We start from the raw sequence: 19180 nt of genomic DNA, 5'->3' as shown, positions 1-19180 counted from the left end.
ACTACCCCTGTGAGGAAGATGCTACGATTATCCTTATTTTACAGATAAAAAGCACAGAGAAGTAAAGCAGGTAGCATTAATCAAAGTCACACATCTAGAACTACAAGACTGAGGTTCAAGTTACTGTTAGTGAATTCGATGGGAAACATCTCAGAGCTAGGCAGATTTTTGTCTTTTCCCACAGTGTAATACTTAACCTCCTTGAATTTCAGACTTCTTATCTTTAAAAAGAAGGAAGTGGACTTGGAGATTTCTAAGGTCTCTTATATGAGCTCTATGTTTTCTTATTTCTAGAAGTAAACATCTGGTCCTTAAAGGAAGCCTCTGATTTACATCAACTACCTCTAAGAAACATGGGATTCCATGTCTCACAGAATTAAAATTCAATTTGGGGATGTTTCATCCTCTCCTGTCTAAGGCACATTTTCATCTTTATAGCTGATAATAATAATGTTTACATTTATATATTTATAATTTATAGAATGTGTTCACATACATTATACAATTTGAGTGCCAAAATGAGCTGATAAGATAAAGAGAACAGGTAAGTTTACCCATATCTTGCAGGGAAAAGTAAAACTCAGATAGGATAAGTGACTTGCCTGAAACCCAAAGTTGTCAAAGAGACAGAGAGGGAGAGAGAGAGGAAAAGAGGAAGACAGAGAGATGGAGAGAGCAAGAGCGAGCTGAGACCTACACTCAGTTTGATTGGCCTCTGGCATAAAACAGAGGCAGTGATGGATTCAAATTTTGCAACTTACAATCTATCTTAACTTGGGCAAGATGTATATCCTCTTTGCCCTGCGAGTTCCTCTGGGGAATGCGGTAGTCCTGGGTGAGGTGGTCAAGGTCCTTGCTGGGTTTTCTCCCACCCCAGCTCCACTCCTCACCATGTCTGTAGCCACCTCAGCTACATGTCCAGACTCTGTTAACCCTCCTCCAAGAATAAAAACATCCTTTATCCAAGGAGTAGTGAATGCCAGTAGAGCAGTCGACCCTTAAGAGGATAGAACTAAAGAGTGAGAGCCCAGGTCCTTGGAGCAAATTTATGTCATATGGGCAGAGAACTCTGGGACTCCAAGTACCTGGAGTGGTCAAGGAGTGGGGGGATGGAAAGAGGACCCCCAATGGGCACAATCCCTAGGCCTTGGCCAGAGAGCCAGCCAGGGAAGGCAGAGCGGAGACGTAGTACAGGACTGGGTCAAATTGGCCCAGGTCTAAGGGCAATACTGCAGAAATGTGACTAAATGTAACCAGGTTTGACGTTGTTGTTTGGGGGATGTTTTATATCAATTTTATATCAGTTAATCTATTTTTGTTCTGCTCTGTGTGGCCACTAATAAAATTATAATATATATGGCTGACTTTTTACAAATATCTATCTAGTATTAACATGAGTAATTTTATGCCTGCTTTTAAAAAGACTTTATATATTTTTTACTCAGCATCCAAATAAATCAGAATCCCAGAAATATTCATTGCAAAAAGCATATTCTATTTCTAGTACAAAAATGATTTCTACTCACCACCTTTATGAATTTTAACAGAAAAGACAAAATACTGAAGTAATTAGAAGAAAGTTCAGTTTACATTTTCCTAAATCTGTCATATTTCTGTTGCTGAGATAGTAACATCTATTAATGTCAGCTCAACTTCAAGATGTTTTCCACTTGTTACCACAGAGGACTGGTGTACATGAGATATATCAGTGGAGGGAGGTATGATATTTGTTTCCAAAACTGGAGACTTAAACAAGAGCAAATTCCACAACTTTCAAAATTGTGTTCCATATTTTATGGTAGATTAAATATTGAACTTAAAACTTACACATTGCCTGCTTTCAGAGCTATATTTTCCAAAGTAATACAACTTATATTTCATGTTGCCTTTAAAATAAATAGCAAAAAATATATACTGGCTCGTAGCATTACAAATCATCCCATTAACTCTGAGGAGACACACTTTTGGTAGAAAAAATGGAGGCAGATTCATCTGTTTAACAAACAGCTACTGAGTACCTGTTATTTGCCTAACATGAGGCTACCTAAGTGCTGGGGATAGAGAAAATGACAGACCACATCCTCATTGCAGCCCTCAGAGACACTCATAGATATATCTTTCCTACACACTAAATATAAATGATTACTTAGCCTGACCAAATAGGCAAGGGCTCATTTCCAAAACTTCTAGCCATTAAGAAAAGACAAGGTGCTTCTTTTATTAAGAATGATCACAGCCACCTGACAATGGATCAGGTATTTCTGAATGCATCTACATATAGAATGTTTAAATTTGAGAAAGGAGTATAAACAAGGAATAAAAAAAAATAGTAGTGCATACCTAATGTGTATTAGCTTAGAGAAACACATCAGCAAAATGGCTCTGCGTTTTGATTTCATGGCATTAAAATATTAAATTGCACTGATCTTGTTATAAACTGGTTTCATATCTTTCTGACTTTTATATCCAGGTAAAGTGTAAAGTGAATGAATAGATACCAGTTCATGTAGGAAATACTAAGAATAACTCTATATGTCTTCTTTTAGCCTGCAATTATGAAATAGTTCACTGGTTTTACAGCCATTTCTCAGTGGTGTTCTGGAAAGGTATAGAACAAGGATCATGATGGTGGTACACATGAAAAAACATCTACAGCTGGAAAAAGATAATGGTACATCCAACTTTCAGAGTTGGAAAATGACTGATCTCTGGAATGCTAAACTAATACTAGATTTCAAACATCCTTATGTCCTAATTAGATAAAGATCAAACCACTTCATTTACACAAATATCTATGAATCTTAATTTAAAATACTAGGACTATAGTAACAAAAATTAGTAGTAAATAAACTCAGTTGTTATTTTGTAAAAGTTAGACAAATATCATTCTCCCTTGTCATTCTTCAGATTTTCTTTTCTTTTGTTTCTCTCCCGCAACATGCAGTAGTATGTTTTAAATATTTATTATTTATTTGACATGGATTTAATTTCAAAGAAAGTAGAACGTTTAGACCCATTATATTCTACACCTGCAACAGAGCTTATAAGTCATCTACTCTCTTATTTCATAAATGAACAAACTGACCCTGGGGCATAACATTCTGCTTAAAAATCATAAACAAGGTTGATTTTTAGCTGATGTGTCCCAACGTATTTGTTTCTTTTCTAGAGAAAGGAAGACACCCAGTTCCTGACTTAAGTAGCACGAATGAAGAAAAATGCATAGTAAGAAATCAGGCAATTAATGGGCTTTCAAAATGGGTAAGCACACTGTATCTTAGGTTTATTTTTCACTGTGTCCTCACCTTTTTCTTGTTCACTGAAGGCCTGAAGCAAATTCGTGAGATTTTTGGTTTTAGACAGAAGTTCCTGGTATGTTCCCATTTGTGCTACTCTGCCACTTTCCATTACAACAATAAGATCCATCAGGGGTAGAAGTGTGAGGTTGTGTGTCACTAAAATTCGAGTCTGCAAAAGAGTATTTTATTCCCTGGGTTACAAAAGATGGCAAAAATAAGCCATTTTAAAGAGAGCTGCAATCATTATTTTTTGTCTTTACTATTTTAGAGTATAATTCTTGGTAGGTGCCAGTTTAAGGCAGCATATATAAATATATTTCACAATGAATGATGATACACTGCTAGACAAAAAAAGTCAGCAAATGTTTCTAACCCATTAGTTCAGGTATTCTTCATTCATTCAAAATGAATCAAATTTACAGCAAATTAAAAACAATCTTATAACTGTCATTCTTGCTTCCTTTTTCTAAGGTCCTGTAGCATTACAAAAACATGTTTGATTCAAGTCTTTATTTTTAAATCTTTCCATATTATTGTATACATATACATAAAATTGAATGAGAAGATTTATCTTGGTTTCATTTCAATAAGTAAAGACATCTGTCTATTCTTTACTTAAATATTTATTTTATTATTTTATACATTTAATTTTTCCAGAATTCTCTATATTAATAAATCTGTAAACACATATTGTGAATGGATGAGTGTGATTTTGTGGTCAGACAGTCTTTTAAAAATCTCTGTAGCCCCCGCTTGCCGCAACTGGAGAAAGCCCTAGCACAGAAACGAAGACCCAACATAGCAACCAATCAATCAATAAAATAAATAAATCTTTAAAAAAAAAAAAAAAAAACTCTGTGGCTCTTAAATTAAGCAAGCTACATCGAGTCATTATAAGCCCTGAGTTTCTTCATGTATAAAATAGGAATAACGATAATGCCTATCTCAGAGACTTGCTATGAGAACTAAATGAACTAATTTAGTGTCAAACATAGTATGCACTTGGTAAATATTAATTCCTTTCTTCTTGGTTCCTTCACAAAACAACTGAATTGTTATGAATGCTAGATTAATAATACCAAATTTTAAGTAATAAATAATAAAGTAATACTATTTTTTATAAAAGTACTATGCATCAAAATACCACGTTTCAAAAAAAGTCACCTAAGCTAAAAACAACTCATTTTGGCATGTAAACCACCTTCGAATATGGTATTAGTCAATGAGGTAATAATCACATAAGTTGTGGTCAGAGTAAACTTGTAAAAAATTTTAAAATATTCATTAAAGTGTGTCTGTAAAAGAGCAATATAACATCTCATTCTTTATGTGAAATTTAACTACTCTGCTTCAACAAATAAACAAAATATTAGAATTTTGGGCACAATGCTACATAGATTATCCTCTCCTTCCCTCACTAAAGCAAAAGTGATGTTATGGCTACCTTGTTTTTCAACATGCCGGATGACCCAATCACCTTTTCAAAAAGTTGCTTTCCAACATGAACATCAACTGCAGACAAGGGATCATCCAGGAGGTAGATGTCGGCCCCACTATAGACAGCTCTGGCCAGACTGACTCGATGCCTCTGACCCCCACTTATATTCACACCCTGAAAATGAAGCAGGAGAAAAAAGAACAAAACAAAACCAGAGGAAAAATGTGTAAATCTCAAAGCACATGGAGTTATGTCCAAATTCTCTTCTGTAGCAGGGATAGGTAATAATTCAGGGTTAACACTCCAGCCTTTCTTTATCCTAAAATTCCAAAAGCCTCTATTTCCTAGTACCACTAATTTGTGCAAATTAACAGATATATCTGCTTTCTCTTAATTGCTTGCTTTCAAAAGTAGATACTAACAGTTATGGAGAAAAGAATTTCCAGTTCCCTAACTCTGAAAAGTTGTGCCTGTGGAACGTTAAAGAAAACTTTTGGCTGCCAGCCGTGTACTGACACTGGTGATCATTTTTAAATTGACACATAGGAGACTGAGAATAATAGCTAAATTACCAAAGCAGCAATCAACATGTCCTATTTTCTTCTGTAGAAAGATTAGTACAAGTCTTGTTGGCAAAAGTACAACTCTAAGAAGCAAGAATAAGGAATATACATCACTCTGTGTGAGAATTAAAGTCGACATGTACAGCCATGTATGGAGAATTATGGGGCCAGGCCCAATTTACTTGATTTATTTTATATTTAGTGTTTACAGATCTGGTTTAAAAGCTCTCCATGCAGCACAGAACTTAGCCAGTGCCCTATAATTGTAAAATGTCATTGCTTCTTTGCCTTTCTCATCCTCCTACTATTCACAAATATCTCCTATATTCTGGGTGCTGTGCTAGCACTTGGGATTTAAAGATAAATGAAACTGAGCCTCTGTCATGAGGAGGTCACATTTTAGCAGGGGAGCCAGGAGTGAAAAAAATATATACAAAGTAATACAATACGTATATATGTGTGTGTGTGTGTGTGTGTGTGTGATTATAACAGCCCCCAACTCATGGGCTTGTCATGAGCATTTACTGAGTGTAAAATATTTAGGACAAAGCCAACACCGAATACAGACACAATCAACATTAGCTATTATCATCCAATCACCCCTCTCTCCAATCCATCCTCTGACTTGTCATCACGTATCTTGTAATTATGTTATCATCTTGCTTAAAAATCTTGTACGCCCATATCTCTCTCTTCCCATCATCCATGAGCATCAGCAAATTCCTTAGTAGAAACCTAAGATACTTATATTCTGGTATTAACTCATCTTTCAACCACTCACCCAATGCTGCCTTCTCAAGTGACTGTGACCTACAAGCAGACTAGCCTGCCTTTTCATATCTGGGCAGAGCCTATACACTCTGCTTGGGTGCCCATATCCTCCCTTTTCAACTCAAAAGATACTCACTCTAAGTCCTCTTTGAAATCAATCTTCTACCCAGAGTTCCAAGTAAAGTGATTCATTCCTTCCCTTCTTGTCTTGCAGTGTCCTGTTTACTCACCCATTGCTAGAAATGACAATACCCATGTCAGGGTCTCACCCTCCTGTGAGCTCCTGCCTAGTTTATCCTTGCATTCCCAGCACATAGTGTCCAAATAAATACTGGTAAAGACAATTGATAATATCACTGGCAGATATCCAGTTGATTGCAGTCCCTTGAAGACTGGGTGATTGATAGCTCTTTTGCTCACCCTTATATACCCCATTGCAGAATAAGGGCATATAATAGATTAATAACTATTTGTGTTCAGTGGAAGAATGCCAAAGAAAAAGATGAATAAAAGTGAGGAAAATTCTACATTCATTATCTTGGTTGTCTCATAAACAGCTGTAAACAGATTTCTTTTTGAAATATTCAATTATATGTTTATTTTAAAGTACATCATCAGATTGGGAGAAATTTAATTTAAAAATATAAAAAGCAGAAATTATAAGTAGCAATAACATTTAATGACTATATTAAATCTATACTTCACATTTTGAATTTTTCCCCCTTTAATTTTTTAGTTACATACTTAGCTATTTCATTTTATTAGAGATTGGCTTTATCAGCATAATGTTCGATATGTATTAACAAGTTTGAAGAAGAAGTCACATTTCTGCATAATTCTAGCTATGGTGCCATTTTGCCGAGGGATAGTGAAGATTCCAGAAAAAACACAGAGGTTGCAAAAAAATTAAATCAATTTAACACTTTGAGAAAATACATCTGCAAAGTAACAGGCTATGAATGAAACCAATGTAAGTCTAGTTAAAGATAAAATTTGCCTCATCCTAGGTTTTATTTTTTTTAATTTTTATTGAAATATAGTTGATTTACAATGTTGTGTTAGTTTCAGATGTACAGCAAAATGTACACCCTCGGTTTTAAATATTTCCCCTTTCTATAGTTTTGTTCTATAGTTTTCAATTTATATAACAAGACAATTAAATAACTTGAAGCCGGGGTAAAAATGCCTAACAATGTTATGCTAACTCTCTTCTCAGAAATTCAAAGCACTAAAGATTATTTACTTATCTTCATAGTACACATGAATCGTAGGCAGAGGCTGCTTTTGCATTCATGTTTAATTAGTGGAGATTTTAGTCATGGGTTGGGGATCATCTCTCGGGCTTCATACTTTGGCTCATGATATCTTGTTTTGTTTTGCTTTATTTTTAACTCCAAACCACTGGGCAGCATAATGACTATTCATTAATGTGATGAAAATAAAATAGAACAAAGAATACGATGCCTGGGAAACAAGTTCCTCTTAAGCAGGCAGGTGTAAGTATGGAACAGGTACATTCAAACAGCATCATCTCAGAGCCTTGCTGGAACTTGGCCTTGGTGCCACCACTGGAGACTGGGGCTCTGTTGCTACTGTCCTAGGCTTGACTTTGTGCACAAGAGCTTCAGCAAGAAACAAAACTATTATTCCCTCATTAGATAGTGAACAGCATTATGCCAGCAACTAAGGCAAAGCATTGATGATCCACTTGGTGGGCTTTCATTCCCCCATTTGGATGCTAACAACAGAATTTCCTGCTGATTTTTAATCTGTTTTCCAAATAGTCAATAATAAATAATTATTCGTCCTTAATATGGCCATTTCTTTCATAGGAATTCTACAATGACTTTTTAAAATTATAGTTGTATAGCTTTTCAAGACCTCAGTAAAAAGGCTATAAATATTTTATTAGCACAGCTGAATGGAATGTTATTCCTGCATAAGATAAAATATATTTTCCTTACTCTTTCTCCAATCTCAGTTTGATCTCCATTTGGTAACTGCTCCAAATCAGGAAGGAGAGCACAGGCTTCCAAAACTCGCTCATAAAGCTGCTTCTGCATGACAGAGCCAAAGAGAATGTTTTCTTGCAAAATGCAATTCTGAATCCAAGCCTGCTGGGAAACATAAGCCACAGAGCCCTAAAAAAGAAATAAATAAAAGAAATACTCTTAACAAGGGAAAAGGAGAACTTGCATGCACCACGTTAAAGGAACATATTTAGTCCATGGTTTTGCCTTCTTTAAATTGAATTTAAAAATATTTAGATTATTTCTTAAATGTAAATATATTCTATTTATATTTTAATCTTATATCCTGTTTTAATCTTATGTATTTTTATTAGAGGCCCCTTCAAATGAGTTACTTTGTGCCTTTTATTTACTTTCACTCTAGTGTCTATCAAAGTTACCTGTCTGGTGGGATTTTCTGGAAGCAGACACTGAGTTTATTAGTCAGCTCTACTGACCCTAACAAGGTACCATGAACTGGGTTGCTTAAACAACAGAAATTTCTTTTCTCACAAGTGTGAGATCAAGGTGTTGGCAGGGTTGGCTTCTCCTGAGGCCTGTCTCCTTAGCTTGCAGATGGCTTTCTTCTCTTGAGTCTTCACATGGCCTTCCCTTTGTGTGTGTGTCCTAATTTCTTCTTCTCATAGAGATATCAGCCATATTGGATTAGGGCCCACCCTACTGACCTTATTTTAACTTATTACCTCCTTAAAGACCTTATCTCCAAATACACTCACATTCTCAGGTACTGTGGGTTAGTACTTCAACATATGAATTTGGGGGGAACACAATTCAGCCCATAACATTGAATTTGGGGTGCAAGTTGTTTATTTGGGATCAATTCTTAGGAAAGAAAAGGAAGAAGGAGGATTGGGTAGAGCAGGAAGTCACATAGCGATCCAGATCCAACAAAGATTTGGTCAACCCTCCAGAGAGCTGTGGAGGTGCAACACCCGTCAGAGTCATTCTCTGTTAGGCTGAACTGGCCTGGCCTTTCAGAGTGGGACCCCAGGAGGCCAGCATGAAGGTGCTGATGTGCTATATGTACTCCCAAGGCTGGGTGGCAAGCCCTTCCTAGAAGGGGGGGTCTGGGCAGCACATCTCTCTCTTCCACATACTCACTGCTCTTAAATTCATTTTTTGATAATTTTATGTCTTGACATTATTATTATTATTATTTTTTTGACATTATTCTTGAATATGACTCTGCTACATAAAATATCCTTTTAAGTAGCCCTTGTCTTCTAAAGGACTCCCAGTATTTGAACTAGACTCACATTTCATCTGCCCCACGGACTCTATCCAAACACTGATTTGAGTATTTTGAATATTATGCATTCTGTAACAATACCACACATTTAAAGTACTTTCTGACGTAGACCTGTGTGTAACTACCAGTCTTTTGATTTCTACCAACTACTTTGAAGATCAAAGATTAACTTTCAATTCCTCCTTGTTGAGCATGTAAGACATAGAATGGCTTTTGAGCCAAAACAATATAATTCTGATCTGACTTGATCTTGAACACAAAAGTAATTGCTCTTGAATTGCCTCACTTAGTGAATAACCTTTGATTAGAATAGCATATTAAATCTGTCCTCGGGTGATAGAAGTTCTGAATGCTTGATATACATTAGTCAAGATTAGGGGAACAGAGGGTGAAGAACACAGGAGAAAAGATTGCAGAACAGGGAAAAGTGGTATATAATATAAAACAGGAACTAAATACTACATTGAGAGGTGTGGACTTGATGCTCTGGTATGACAGCAGCTGAAAAAAAGTTGATCAATTTTCACAGAGATGTAAATTTTTCCTTTTATTATCATTATAATTATCAGTTGCATCTCACACACAAATGAAAATGTTTTTGTTTCATTTCATTCTTAATAATAAAACTATAATAGAAGTTTTGCTAATTCAAAACTGGGCTCTAAATCTCTGATGTTTTATCAAAGAACACTGAATACTGGATACTCTGCATGAATGATGTCTGATGTAAGCCTTAGAAACTGAGAATAGGGGATCTTAGAATTTGAACATTGGAATGATATGCCTCAAAAAAGTGCTCATGTGAAACCTTGAGAAACAGAAAGATGTAAACAAGATCACCTTATAAATACTAAATGTTAAGTTGGCCATGCCATCATTATGATTATTACTACTAAATTAGATATAATCAGGATGACACATATATTTAGGATTAAAAATGTTTTCAGAAATAATTCAGGGTGTGGTACCTCAAATCCTCCACTGATCCAGACCAACAAGCTTCCTAAAGAACAATGTGGCCAATTACACAGACAGATAATATTGTTTCTCTTTGACAACCCTAGCTTAACATAAACAAAGTATGTCCTCTCTGCTTTATGATTAGTAATAGCAATGTTATGGTTTCTATTATCACCATGAACACTTTCTTAATTATGAATTCTCAAAGGTATCAGAAATAATCTTTAAATCTTACCATGGGTACCCCAACAATCATAATGAAGATAACAATAACCATAAAAATTCATAGGGAGCCAGCTGACTCTATGCCAAGAACTAGTCTAGGTCTTTGCACATTATCTTACTCAATCTACTCCTTAACCTGTCAAGCTTATTATTATCATTTATGCATCAGGTGAAACCTAGAATTGATACTGTTTTTATCTTGATAAACTCCTAATTATTTTTCAAGATTAAATAAAAGGCTACCAACTTTCTGATTATTTTTCTCTTTAAAGCAGAATTTGTTGTTTTTATACTGTTTCATTTTAAAAATCTAATTTAAATACTTGTTGTAATTGACCTTAGTATCTCCCTCACTAGACTATGAACTCTGTAAGAAGAGTAGCATATCCTATTCATGTTTATTTCCCTGGTACTAAGTGCTAGGCGCATAGTATGTGGTCAATAATTGCTTTGTGAAATTAGCCAAAGAAACTGAACGATAATAAAATCAACATGACAAGCATTATATTTTTAAAGGATACTTACTGGCCTAGGAAAAGTTATAGTCATCTTGATCGACAGACAAATGGCTGATTGTAATCATTAGGAAGGGCATAAGGAGACAAAGATAGGGTACTTAAAATTAAAAAGTAGCGATATTCATTAAGTGTAATCTTATCAGAAAAAGTCCTAAAAATCATACTTGATTCCAAACTAAGAAATAGCAATGCTGAGAGAGAAATAAATGATCACTTAAGAACTGGAGTCAGGAAAGATATAAAGACATGAGGAAAGATATATTATGAACAAAAAATAAAAAGATTTGGAGTTGATTTTTCCTCGAGAGAAAAACTGTGAAGACACTGGTTTCAGATCCATAGAGCTTCTCCATCTTGTCGGATGTGAGAGGAGCGAATAGGTAGTATTTTACATAAGAGTTAGTTAGGTCTAAGGAAAAACTCATTAGATAGTCTAGTATTTCAAAGAAGAAAAAGCTGATGAAGAACTTCTTGAATTCTTATTCCTACGACCTTTAAGAATAAAACAAATGGCTTGGAGTAGACCTCTCCTTAGTCCAAAGGCTTAAATTTAAATGTAAGCTATTAATATTATTATTTTCCTGAGGTTTTTCTAGGTCAAAGGTCCTTCTCATGAGCAACTACAAGATTTCTTAGAAATGGAACTGCCGTAATTACTTAGGAAACATTGCAGTGAATGATAATTAGAAACCTAATCAAATTACATTATAAATCACATTCGTTTCTCTATAATTGGTTGCAATTTAGTTAATATCATCAAACAATTACCATAAGCATTCCTAAATGATTTGCTGAAGTACTTGGAGGACAGAATGCTCTTACTAAGCCATCCATAGTTAATCAATTTCTGTGGAAATTTAAATGTTTGTTACAACCTAGAAATGCTCATTAAATACTTGCATCTTCAATTCAATTTGATAAATTCTTATTGACACTGATGATGTGCTGGCTGTAGCCTATTACACTAGGAGATGTGAAAAGAATGCATTGTTGACTTTACCTTTCTTTGGACTACTCCTTTAAGTTTCTCCATTTCCCCTAGAACAGCAGAAAGCAGAGATGATTTTCCAGACCCAACTTGCCCTATAACAGCCACTAAAGCTCCTTCTGGAATCTTTATGTTTAAGCTGCATGACAAGAAAAGGAGAGAGATGACATAAGTTCTTGTTATAATTGTTTTTAATGTATATTCCTAGACAAGTCACTGTATCACTGCACTGGGTATCATCCCTGAAATTGCTGCTATTCACATTGTCCTACATTATTCTACAAACACCCAAACTTCCAAAATGCAACAACAAATGCTGCAGAGGAAATAGAGGAAATGAAAAGGGAAAAAAGAGAGTAAAACAACCATAAAAATGAAATGTGCACTGAGAGGTTTAAAAAAATCTTGTAAATTCCAATAGATTCATCTTCTGCTTAAAAACTCTAAAAAATAAAAACATGGAACATTATAGAATTCAATGCTAAAATTTTTTTGTTTTTAATTTTCTCCAAACCATGACTTACTCTTTTAATATTGGAATCCCTGTTTTATCCCAGGAAAAGGAAGCATTTGTGAAACCAATGGCATGATCTAGGAAGAAAAAATAAATACAAATATATCTTAGAATCAATTGTCTTCAGCCTAGAAGTCAAATAAGTATTGAATACAAAGAGGAATTGCTGACCTCCTATGTACTTTGTTTCTATACTTCTTTGAGGATGAAAGTCCTCAGTGTTGAGAAAGTCTTCCAAACGAACCAATGATATTCTTGTCTATCAAAATAAATGCAAATGAAATTTTTTGGGTTTCAAGCACAAGTTAAACTGAAAAGCATTTATTGTGATTCACAGTATGATTAAAATTTTTTGATGCAAATTGAAGATATTGATACAAATATTCAGCAAGCATAGTTTGCATTGTCTTAATGTTTATAAATAAGTCCATCTATAAAGAAAAAGAACAGTTTCAAGGATCAAAGATCAAAACAAATATCATATATGCAGGAAAGCATGAGAAGAAGAAACCAAAATTCCTCCTTAACATTCTAGTAAAGACATAATAAGTGATTAATTAATAATTATAGAAAAATTAGTTTTTAAAAGCAACTTCAGGATGGTTGAATGAATTCTGCTTCTGAGCATAAATAAAATGATTGTTTTGGCAATAGTAACATTTAGTTATAGTAAAATACCTGTAAAATGTTTACCTACAATTATGATAAATAGAATCATTTTTCCCCCTGAAACTGACTTGCATGAAACCTCTAGTATATTTTTATTCACTTTATGCTAGGAAATGTCTATTGTTAATGGATAAGATGTAATTGGGCTGTGGTTTTGTTTACCAAGTGTGTCATATCAGTATGCAGAGCTGGTTCTTTTTCTTTTTCTTCTCTTTTCTTTCTTTTTTTGTGTGACAATTGTTCTCCTTATTTCTTTAGTGACAGTAGTAGCATACCACTAGGAGCTGGAAAACACTTTGCCATACCAGACCTTTAGCTAGATTCTAATTTCAAAAGCAAAAGAAAACTGTTACTCTAAGAATGACATTTTCTTTAAGAGAAGTGTGCTGTGAAACAAGTGTTAAAAGCATCACAACAATAGTACTTCTACGCCCTCTGTTGGTCATTATTAGTAAAATAACATAAAAATGGTATTATGTAACAAAAATAGCTTAATTGGTATTTACTATAGAAGTATGTTACTCTTCATTTAAATAATTTAAAAATTAAAAGGCAAAGTTCTTAGATCAAAGAGCTGGTTCCAATAAGCAAAGATTCACTTTGTTTATGAACACAGACTTGAAAAGGATTTGATGGGGGAATGCCCAAACCTGATATCAAAAAAATTTAACTGAGAAAATCTCAGGGCAAAGGGATGAAGGAACTTAGTTCTTTGGATTCCCTGTGGTTTTAGCCTCCTTCTACTCATTATACCATCTAAAGAGCCTCTAGCAACTGGAGATTACAATAAAAGCAGGCTGAACCAGATACCTCATACAAGGTTTGTTGGCAGACTGTTATTATCAATGCACTTTTCTCCCTGGTTTATTCATTCAGTACAGATGAAATGCTGCTGAACCCTGGGAAAATTCAGATCCAGCTCTGTGCAAAGCACCTAGTTAAAAATTTTTCAACTGAAAACAGTAAATGAACCGTTTAATGACGTAGTGTCAAACACCAAATTTTAAAAAGCTAAAAAAAAGAAACTAACACTTAGCAAAGAAAACAGTATCACATACTGAAAAGTCATTTTCAATTGACTTGAAAAGAAAGTCAATTGACTTTCTATTGAAAAGACGCTTAAAAGCCATTTTTATAGAAGAGAAGCACAGGCAAAGAAGACATGATTCCTTCCATTCTATAATGTTCTTTATTGCTCATTAATTCAGGGAGCTTAATTTTGAAAGCAGTGTAAAGCAACTACAAAAAGTGAAATTTAAAAAAAAGACAAAGAAATGAAATATGCAAAACCATAGATTTCAGTAGAGAAATGATTCTCAGTTTAAGGATACTTTGGATGTACCTGGACCACAGCTGAGATCACCATTGGTAAATCAAACAGAGGAAGCCTCAAAATATTAAACAAAGACATAGATGTGAACACTTTAGTGGCTGTTAAAATGTTGCCTTCGTCCAGTAAGAAATAGACGCCAAATGTTGCCAGGGACACCTTAAAAATAGAGATATGTTATTATCTTCAATTATTCAATTATGAGTTAGAGACTCAAAATTAGGAAAGAAAATTTTAATAACCTTTATTGTTGCTGTTTACCAAAATTCAGTACTATTCAGTACTACTGCAGAAGGATATGAAATCAATGTTTAGTACAGATCATACAGTTGTGTATCTTAGATAATGACATCCTATGAACATGTGGTCTAGCTCCCTTCTTTGACATATCGTATTTTCACTAGAGTAATTATTCCCATTTAAAACAGAGTAGTTCATCTTTTTTCAAAGTGGAGAAGTTTTATGTAAATTTTTTCCAGTGACGTGTGCATACCTTCTGTCTCATATTCAATAATTATACTTTCTCTGTGTCTTAGTATTAACTGAGGAAGGCATAAATAAATCATGACTGATAAGATTTATATTTACTCACGTAAGTTTCATTTAGAAAAGGCAGAAAAGTTCATTTATGCGTGAGAATGTATTGATTATTTATCATGTACATAGGACTGTCTTAAACAAATGTTTCTTGGACATTTCTACTAAAGTATTCCAAATGTAAATATTGCTTTTACTTTCATAATACCCACATGTTTGTTTGAATAAAAAATAATAATATTTTAAATTAACAACAGGGGAGACATATAGAATGTTCCCTGACCCCATCACCACTGAGAGTGGTAACTTTGGTTAAAATTGATGCTTCAGGTATATGTAGTTTTCTTATCCTTTGGTTTTCAGCTGCTGCTTCATATTTCAAGGCAATTTATACTCTTTAAATAGCAGGAGATTCCAAATATTTGTATGAAGTGACAGAAGGAGAATGACCTCAGTTCATATCAATTCACCTACAAATACTAATTCTATAACTTTGAGGATGTTTCCAAACTATCAATATTTCCATTTCCTTTTGTGAAATGAGAAAAGTAATGCCTTATTATTTCAAGAATGAAATAAAGCAATGCATATAACTTGTCTGGTAAACAGTAGAAACACTCAATAAATGTTTAGATAACTTCCCTTCCCAACTCTGTGTAGTGTGACTTAGGGTCTTGCTTAAAAGGGATTAATCATGAAAATCAAAAAATTTTAGAGCTGAAATGGAACTCTGAAATACAGGTTATATTTTTTAAGAATGAGGATGGCATATGTTCAATCTATAAGAAATTTACAAAGATGTAAAATCTTATTATATATAAAAAATACAGAATGCACCAAAAAAATTTTCCCCTTCTTTAAAACTTTCATTCTCTTATCTCCATAGGTTAATGACTGCATATGTTTTTAATTTAAATTCAGATAAAGATTTCACTTTGGACACCTTAATTCCAGGTAATTTGAAGGTGAATCTGCAAATCAAATTTGAAAATCAAAACAAGAAGTAATACACACACTCACAAAGAATGGAATGCAAGTTAAAGTCAGCATAGAAAATACAGCAAGATACCCAGCTGATTTTTGAACTTCCAATTCCTGTTCTCGAATTTCAATAATCTTCTTTTTATAGGAGTGTTCCCATGCATAAAGTTTAAGGATCTGTAAAGAAGTCAGACAATGACTATTTGACAATCAATATCATAGAAGGAATAAAAACATGCACACATACAAATACACACACTATAACACATACACACACTCACATAATTGTGTAGGTGAAAAAAAAAGATGTTACCTATAAAGTAAAGAAAATTTCTCCTGTTTTCAACTGAGTCAAAACACTTCCTTGAATTGTGTTTTTTTGGGGTGGGTCGGGGGAGGAAATCACCATGTCCCCAGGCTTATGTCTCTCTTACCCACCAGTAGCTTATTCTTGAGCCAGACTTTGGCAACATCCCAGTTCCTGGCATGATCTCCATAGCAGTTTCTATGTAGCTTAATCCTGTCAATTTTCCTGCTGGTCCAACTCTCAGTTCTGTTCTCGTCCCATTTCTAAATATCTAAGCTTCTCTCCTTGGTCTCCCAATTTCTTGAAAACTGATGTCTTGGGACTTCAAGCCATTTTCTGAAAGGTTACTGGTGTTCTGAGATTGTAAACTATTTTCTGAGATGGAAAACATGCAGAAGCAGTCATACAATGGCTCACCACATATGGTTTAGAGTGAGATAGACCTACATTCAAATTCCAGCTCTGTCTCTTTGTGATGATTAATTTTCTGTGTTAATTTGGCTACGTTATGTTGCCCAGTTCTTTGATTAAATACCAGTCTAGATGTTGCTGTGAAGGTAATTTTTAGATCTGATTAACATTTAAATCATCAGACTTTAAATAAAGCAGATTACCCTCCATTAAATGGGTTGGCCTCATCCAATCAGTTGAAGACCTTAAGAGAAAAAACTGAGGTTCCCTGAGAAGGAAGGAATTCTGCCTCCAGACTCAAGATGGCAACATCAACTCCTGCTGGAATTTCCAGGCTGCTCAACAGATTTCACACTTGCCAGCCCCCATAATCATAAGCCAATTCCTTAAAATAAATCTTTATCTATCTATCTATCTATCTATCTATCTATCTATCTATCTATCTATCTATCGTCTATCTGTCCTATTAGTCCTGCTTCTCTGGAGATCCCTAATAATCTCTCACCAGCTCTGTGAACTTAGACATGACCCTTACCTGCTCAGATACTTTGTTTCCTTATTTGTAAAATGAAGATGAGAAATCTTTTTCTTGAGGTTTATAAGAATTATATGAGGAAACAGATATAAAGTGATAGGCACAGTGCATGACACATAGAAAATGTTCAAAAATGCTAATATATTATCATTATCAAATAGAGGCTCTATGACACCTGTTTTCAGACTCCAAGGATGCAAACTGCTCACACCTTTAAACTATCCTAATTGATTGCCACTTGGACCTCTACCAATATTCTAGTGCATTTACTACTGGGACTGCTATTTTAAATCTTGAACTTTGCTTAGATCTTGAGGAAATTTTCTTTTACTTTATCTACACTGTCCTAGTCCTACTGATAATACAAATTTCCTTTTATGAATATCAATACTTAAAACCTATAAACATACATCACTCTACTTTCTAATGGATGCAGGGGCTCTCAATTAACCCACCAAGACGTGCAAGATGTATCTGGATCATATACTTTGGGGATGTGTGATCTTATTGAATAATCTGAGTTAAATTTCAGAGTTACTTACTGCTATTCTAAAGTTCAGATGATTAAATGGATATTAGCCTCCTTTCAAGGTATCTTCCATCTAACAATGTTTTTCACTTCAGTAATTTATATTTTTGTAAAAATTCTACACAGCACATTACAGTATATCATTTATTGATTCTAAGGTGAATCAATGGGTACATATAATGGGTTTATTCTGTGTATATAATGATAGATGCACCAGACAGAGGGAACGTCCTATGCAGTTTTCTTTGGTTTTTTGTTGTTTTTTTCTAATTTATTTATTTATGTATTTATTTATTTTTGGCTGTGTTGGGTCTTCGTTTCTGTGCGAGGGCTTTCTCTAGTTGTGGCGAGCGGGGGCCACTCCATCGCGGTGCGCGGGCCTCTCACTGTCGCGGCCTCTCCCGTTGCGGAGCACAGGCTCCAGACGCGCAGGTTCAGCGGTTGTGGCTCACGGGCCTAGTTGCTCCACGGCATGTGGGATCTTCCCAGACCAGGGCTCGAACCCATGTCCCCTGCATTGGCAGGCAGATTCTCACCCACTGCGCCACCAAGGAAGCCCCTCCTATGCAGTTTTAAATGTCAGAAGGAAATTCCATGTAAACTCTGCAAATCTTGTGCTTTAGAAAAATCTGGTAAACTATAATCCAAGTGCAATAGGATTGAAATTATATACAGAAGGTCTCCAATTTACAATGATTCAATTTAGGATTTTTCCACTTTAGGATGGTGCAAAAGCAATGCTCATTCAATGGAAACTGCACCTCCAATTCTGGATTTTGATCTTTTCCCGGGTTAGTGATACGTGGTATAATACTCTGTCGTGATGCTGGGCAGTCACACAGCCCAGAGGGTAAACAACCGATACACTTGCAACCATTCTGCAACCATACTACCATTCTGTTTCTCACTTTCAGTAGAGTATTCAATAAATTAATGAACTTTTCAACACTTTATTATAAAATAGGCTCTGTGTTAGATGATTTTGCCCAACTGTAGTCTAATGTAAGTGATCTGAGCATGTTTAGGCTAGGCTAAGCTATGATATTCGGTATGTTAGGTGTATTAAATGCATTTTCGACTTAAGGATATTTTCAGCTTATGATGGGTTTATCAGGATATAGCCCCATTGTAAATTGAGGAAGATCTCTACACAAAAGTTCACAAGGTTTCACTCATTTTATCACAGAGAAAATGTTAGTGGTGTGGAGTGGGGGTAGCTTTTCTAGGGAACAAATAACCTGTAACACACCTTTCATAGACTAGCATTTGTATGATCATTTCTATTCTGAGTAAAAGAACCCCGTATAAATCTGCCTTCACACTGAT

At 34.8% G+C, this 19180-nt stretch overlaps 1 protein-coding gene across 1 annotated transcript in view; it reads right to left on the bottom strand.

The window, feature by feature from the left end:
- The window catches only part of LOC309659963 (multidrug resistance-associated protein 1-like), an 88592-nt gene that overhangs the window by 31707 nt on the left and 37705 nt on the right, over positions 1-19180 (bottom strand). Inside the window, exons 8-15 of the mRNA XM_082460304.1 lie at positions 16112-16249; positions 14567-14713; positions 12727-12814; positions 12566-12632; positions 12054-12180; positions 8036-8212; positions 4744-4911; positions 3306-3468 (exon numbers count right to left, since the gene is read on the bottom strand). Coding sequence (XP_082316430.1) covers positions 3306-3468; positions 4744-4911; positions 8036-8212; positions 12054-12180; positions 12566-12632; positions 12727-12814; positions 14567-14713; positions 16112-16249 — 1075 coding nt within the window. The remainder of the gene's footprint in view (positions 1-3305; positions 3469-4743; positions 4912-8035; positions 8213-12053; positions 12181-12565; positions 12633-12726; positions 12815-14566; positions 14714-16111; positions 16250-19180) is intronic.

This window comes from Balaenoptera physalus (assembly GCF_965194825.1).
Source record: "Balaenoptera physalus genome assembly, chromosome: 4".
Classification (NCBI taxonomy): Eukaryota; Metazoa; Chordata; class Mammalia; order Artiodactyla; family Balaenopteridae; genus Balaenoptera; species Balaenoptera physalus.
This window is presented reverse-complemented; position numbering and strand designations above follow the sequence as displayed.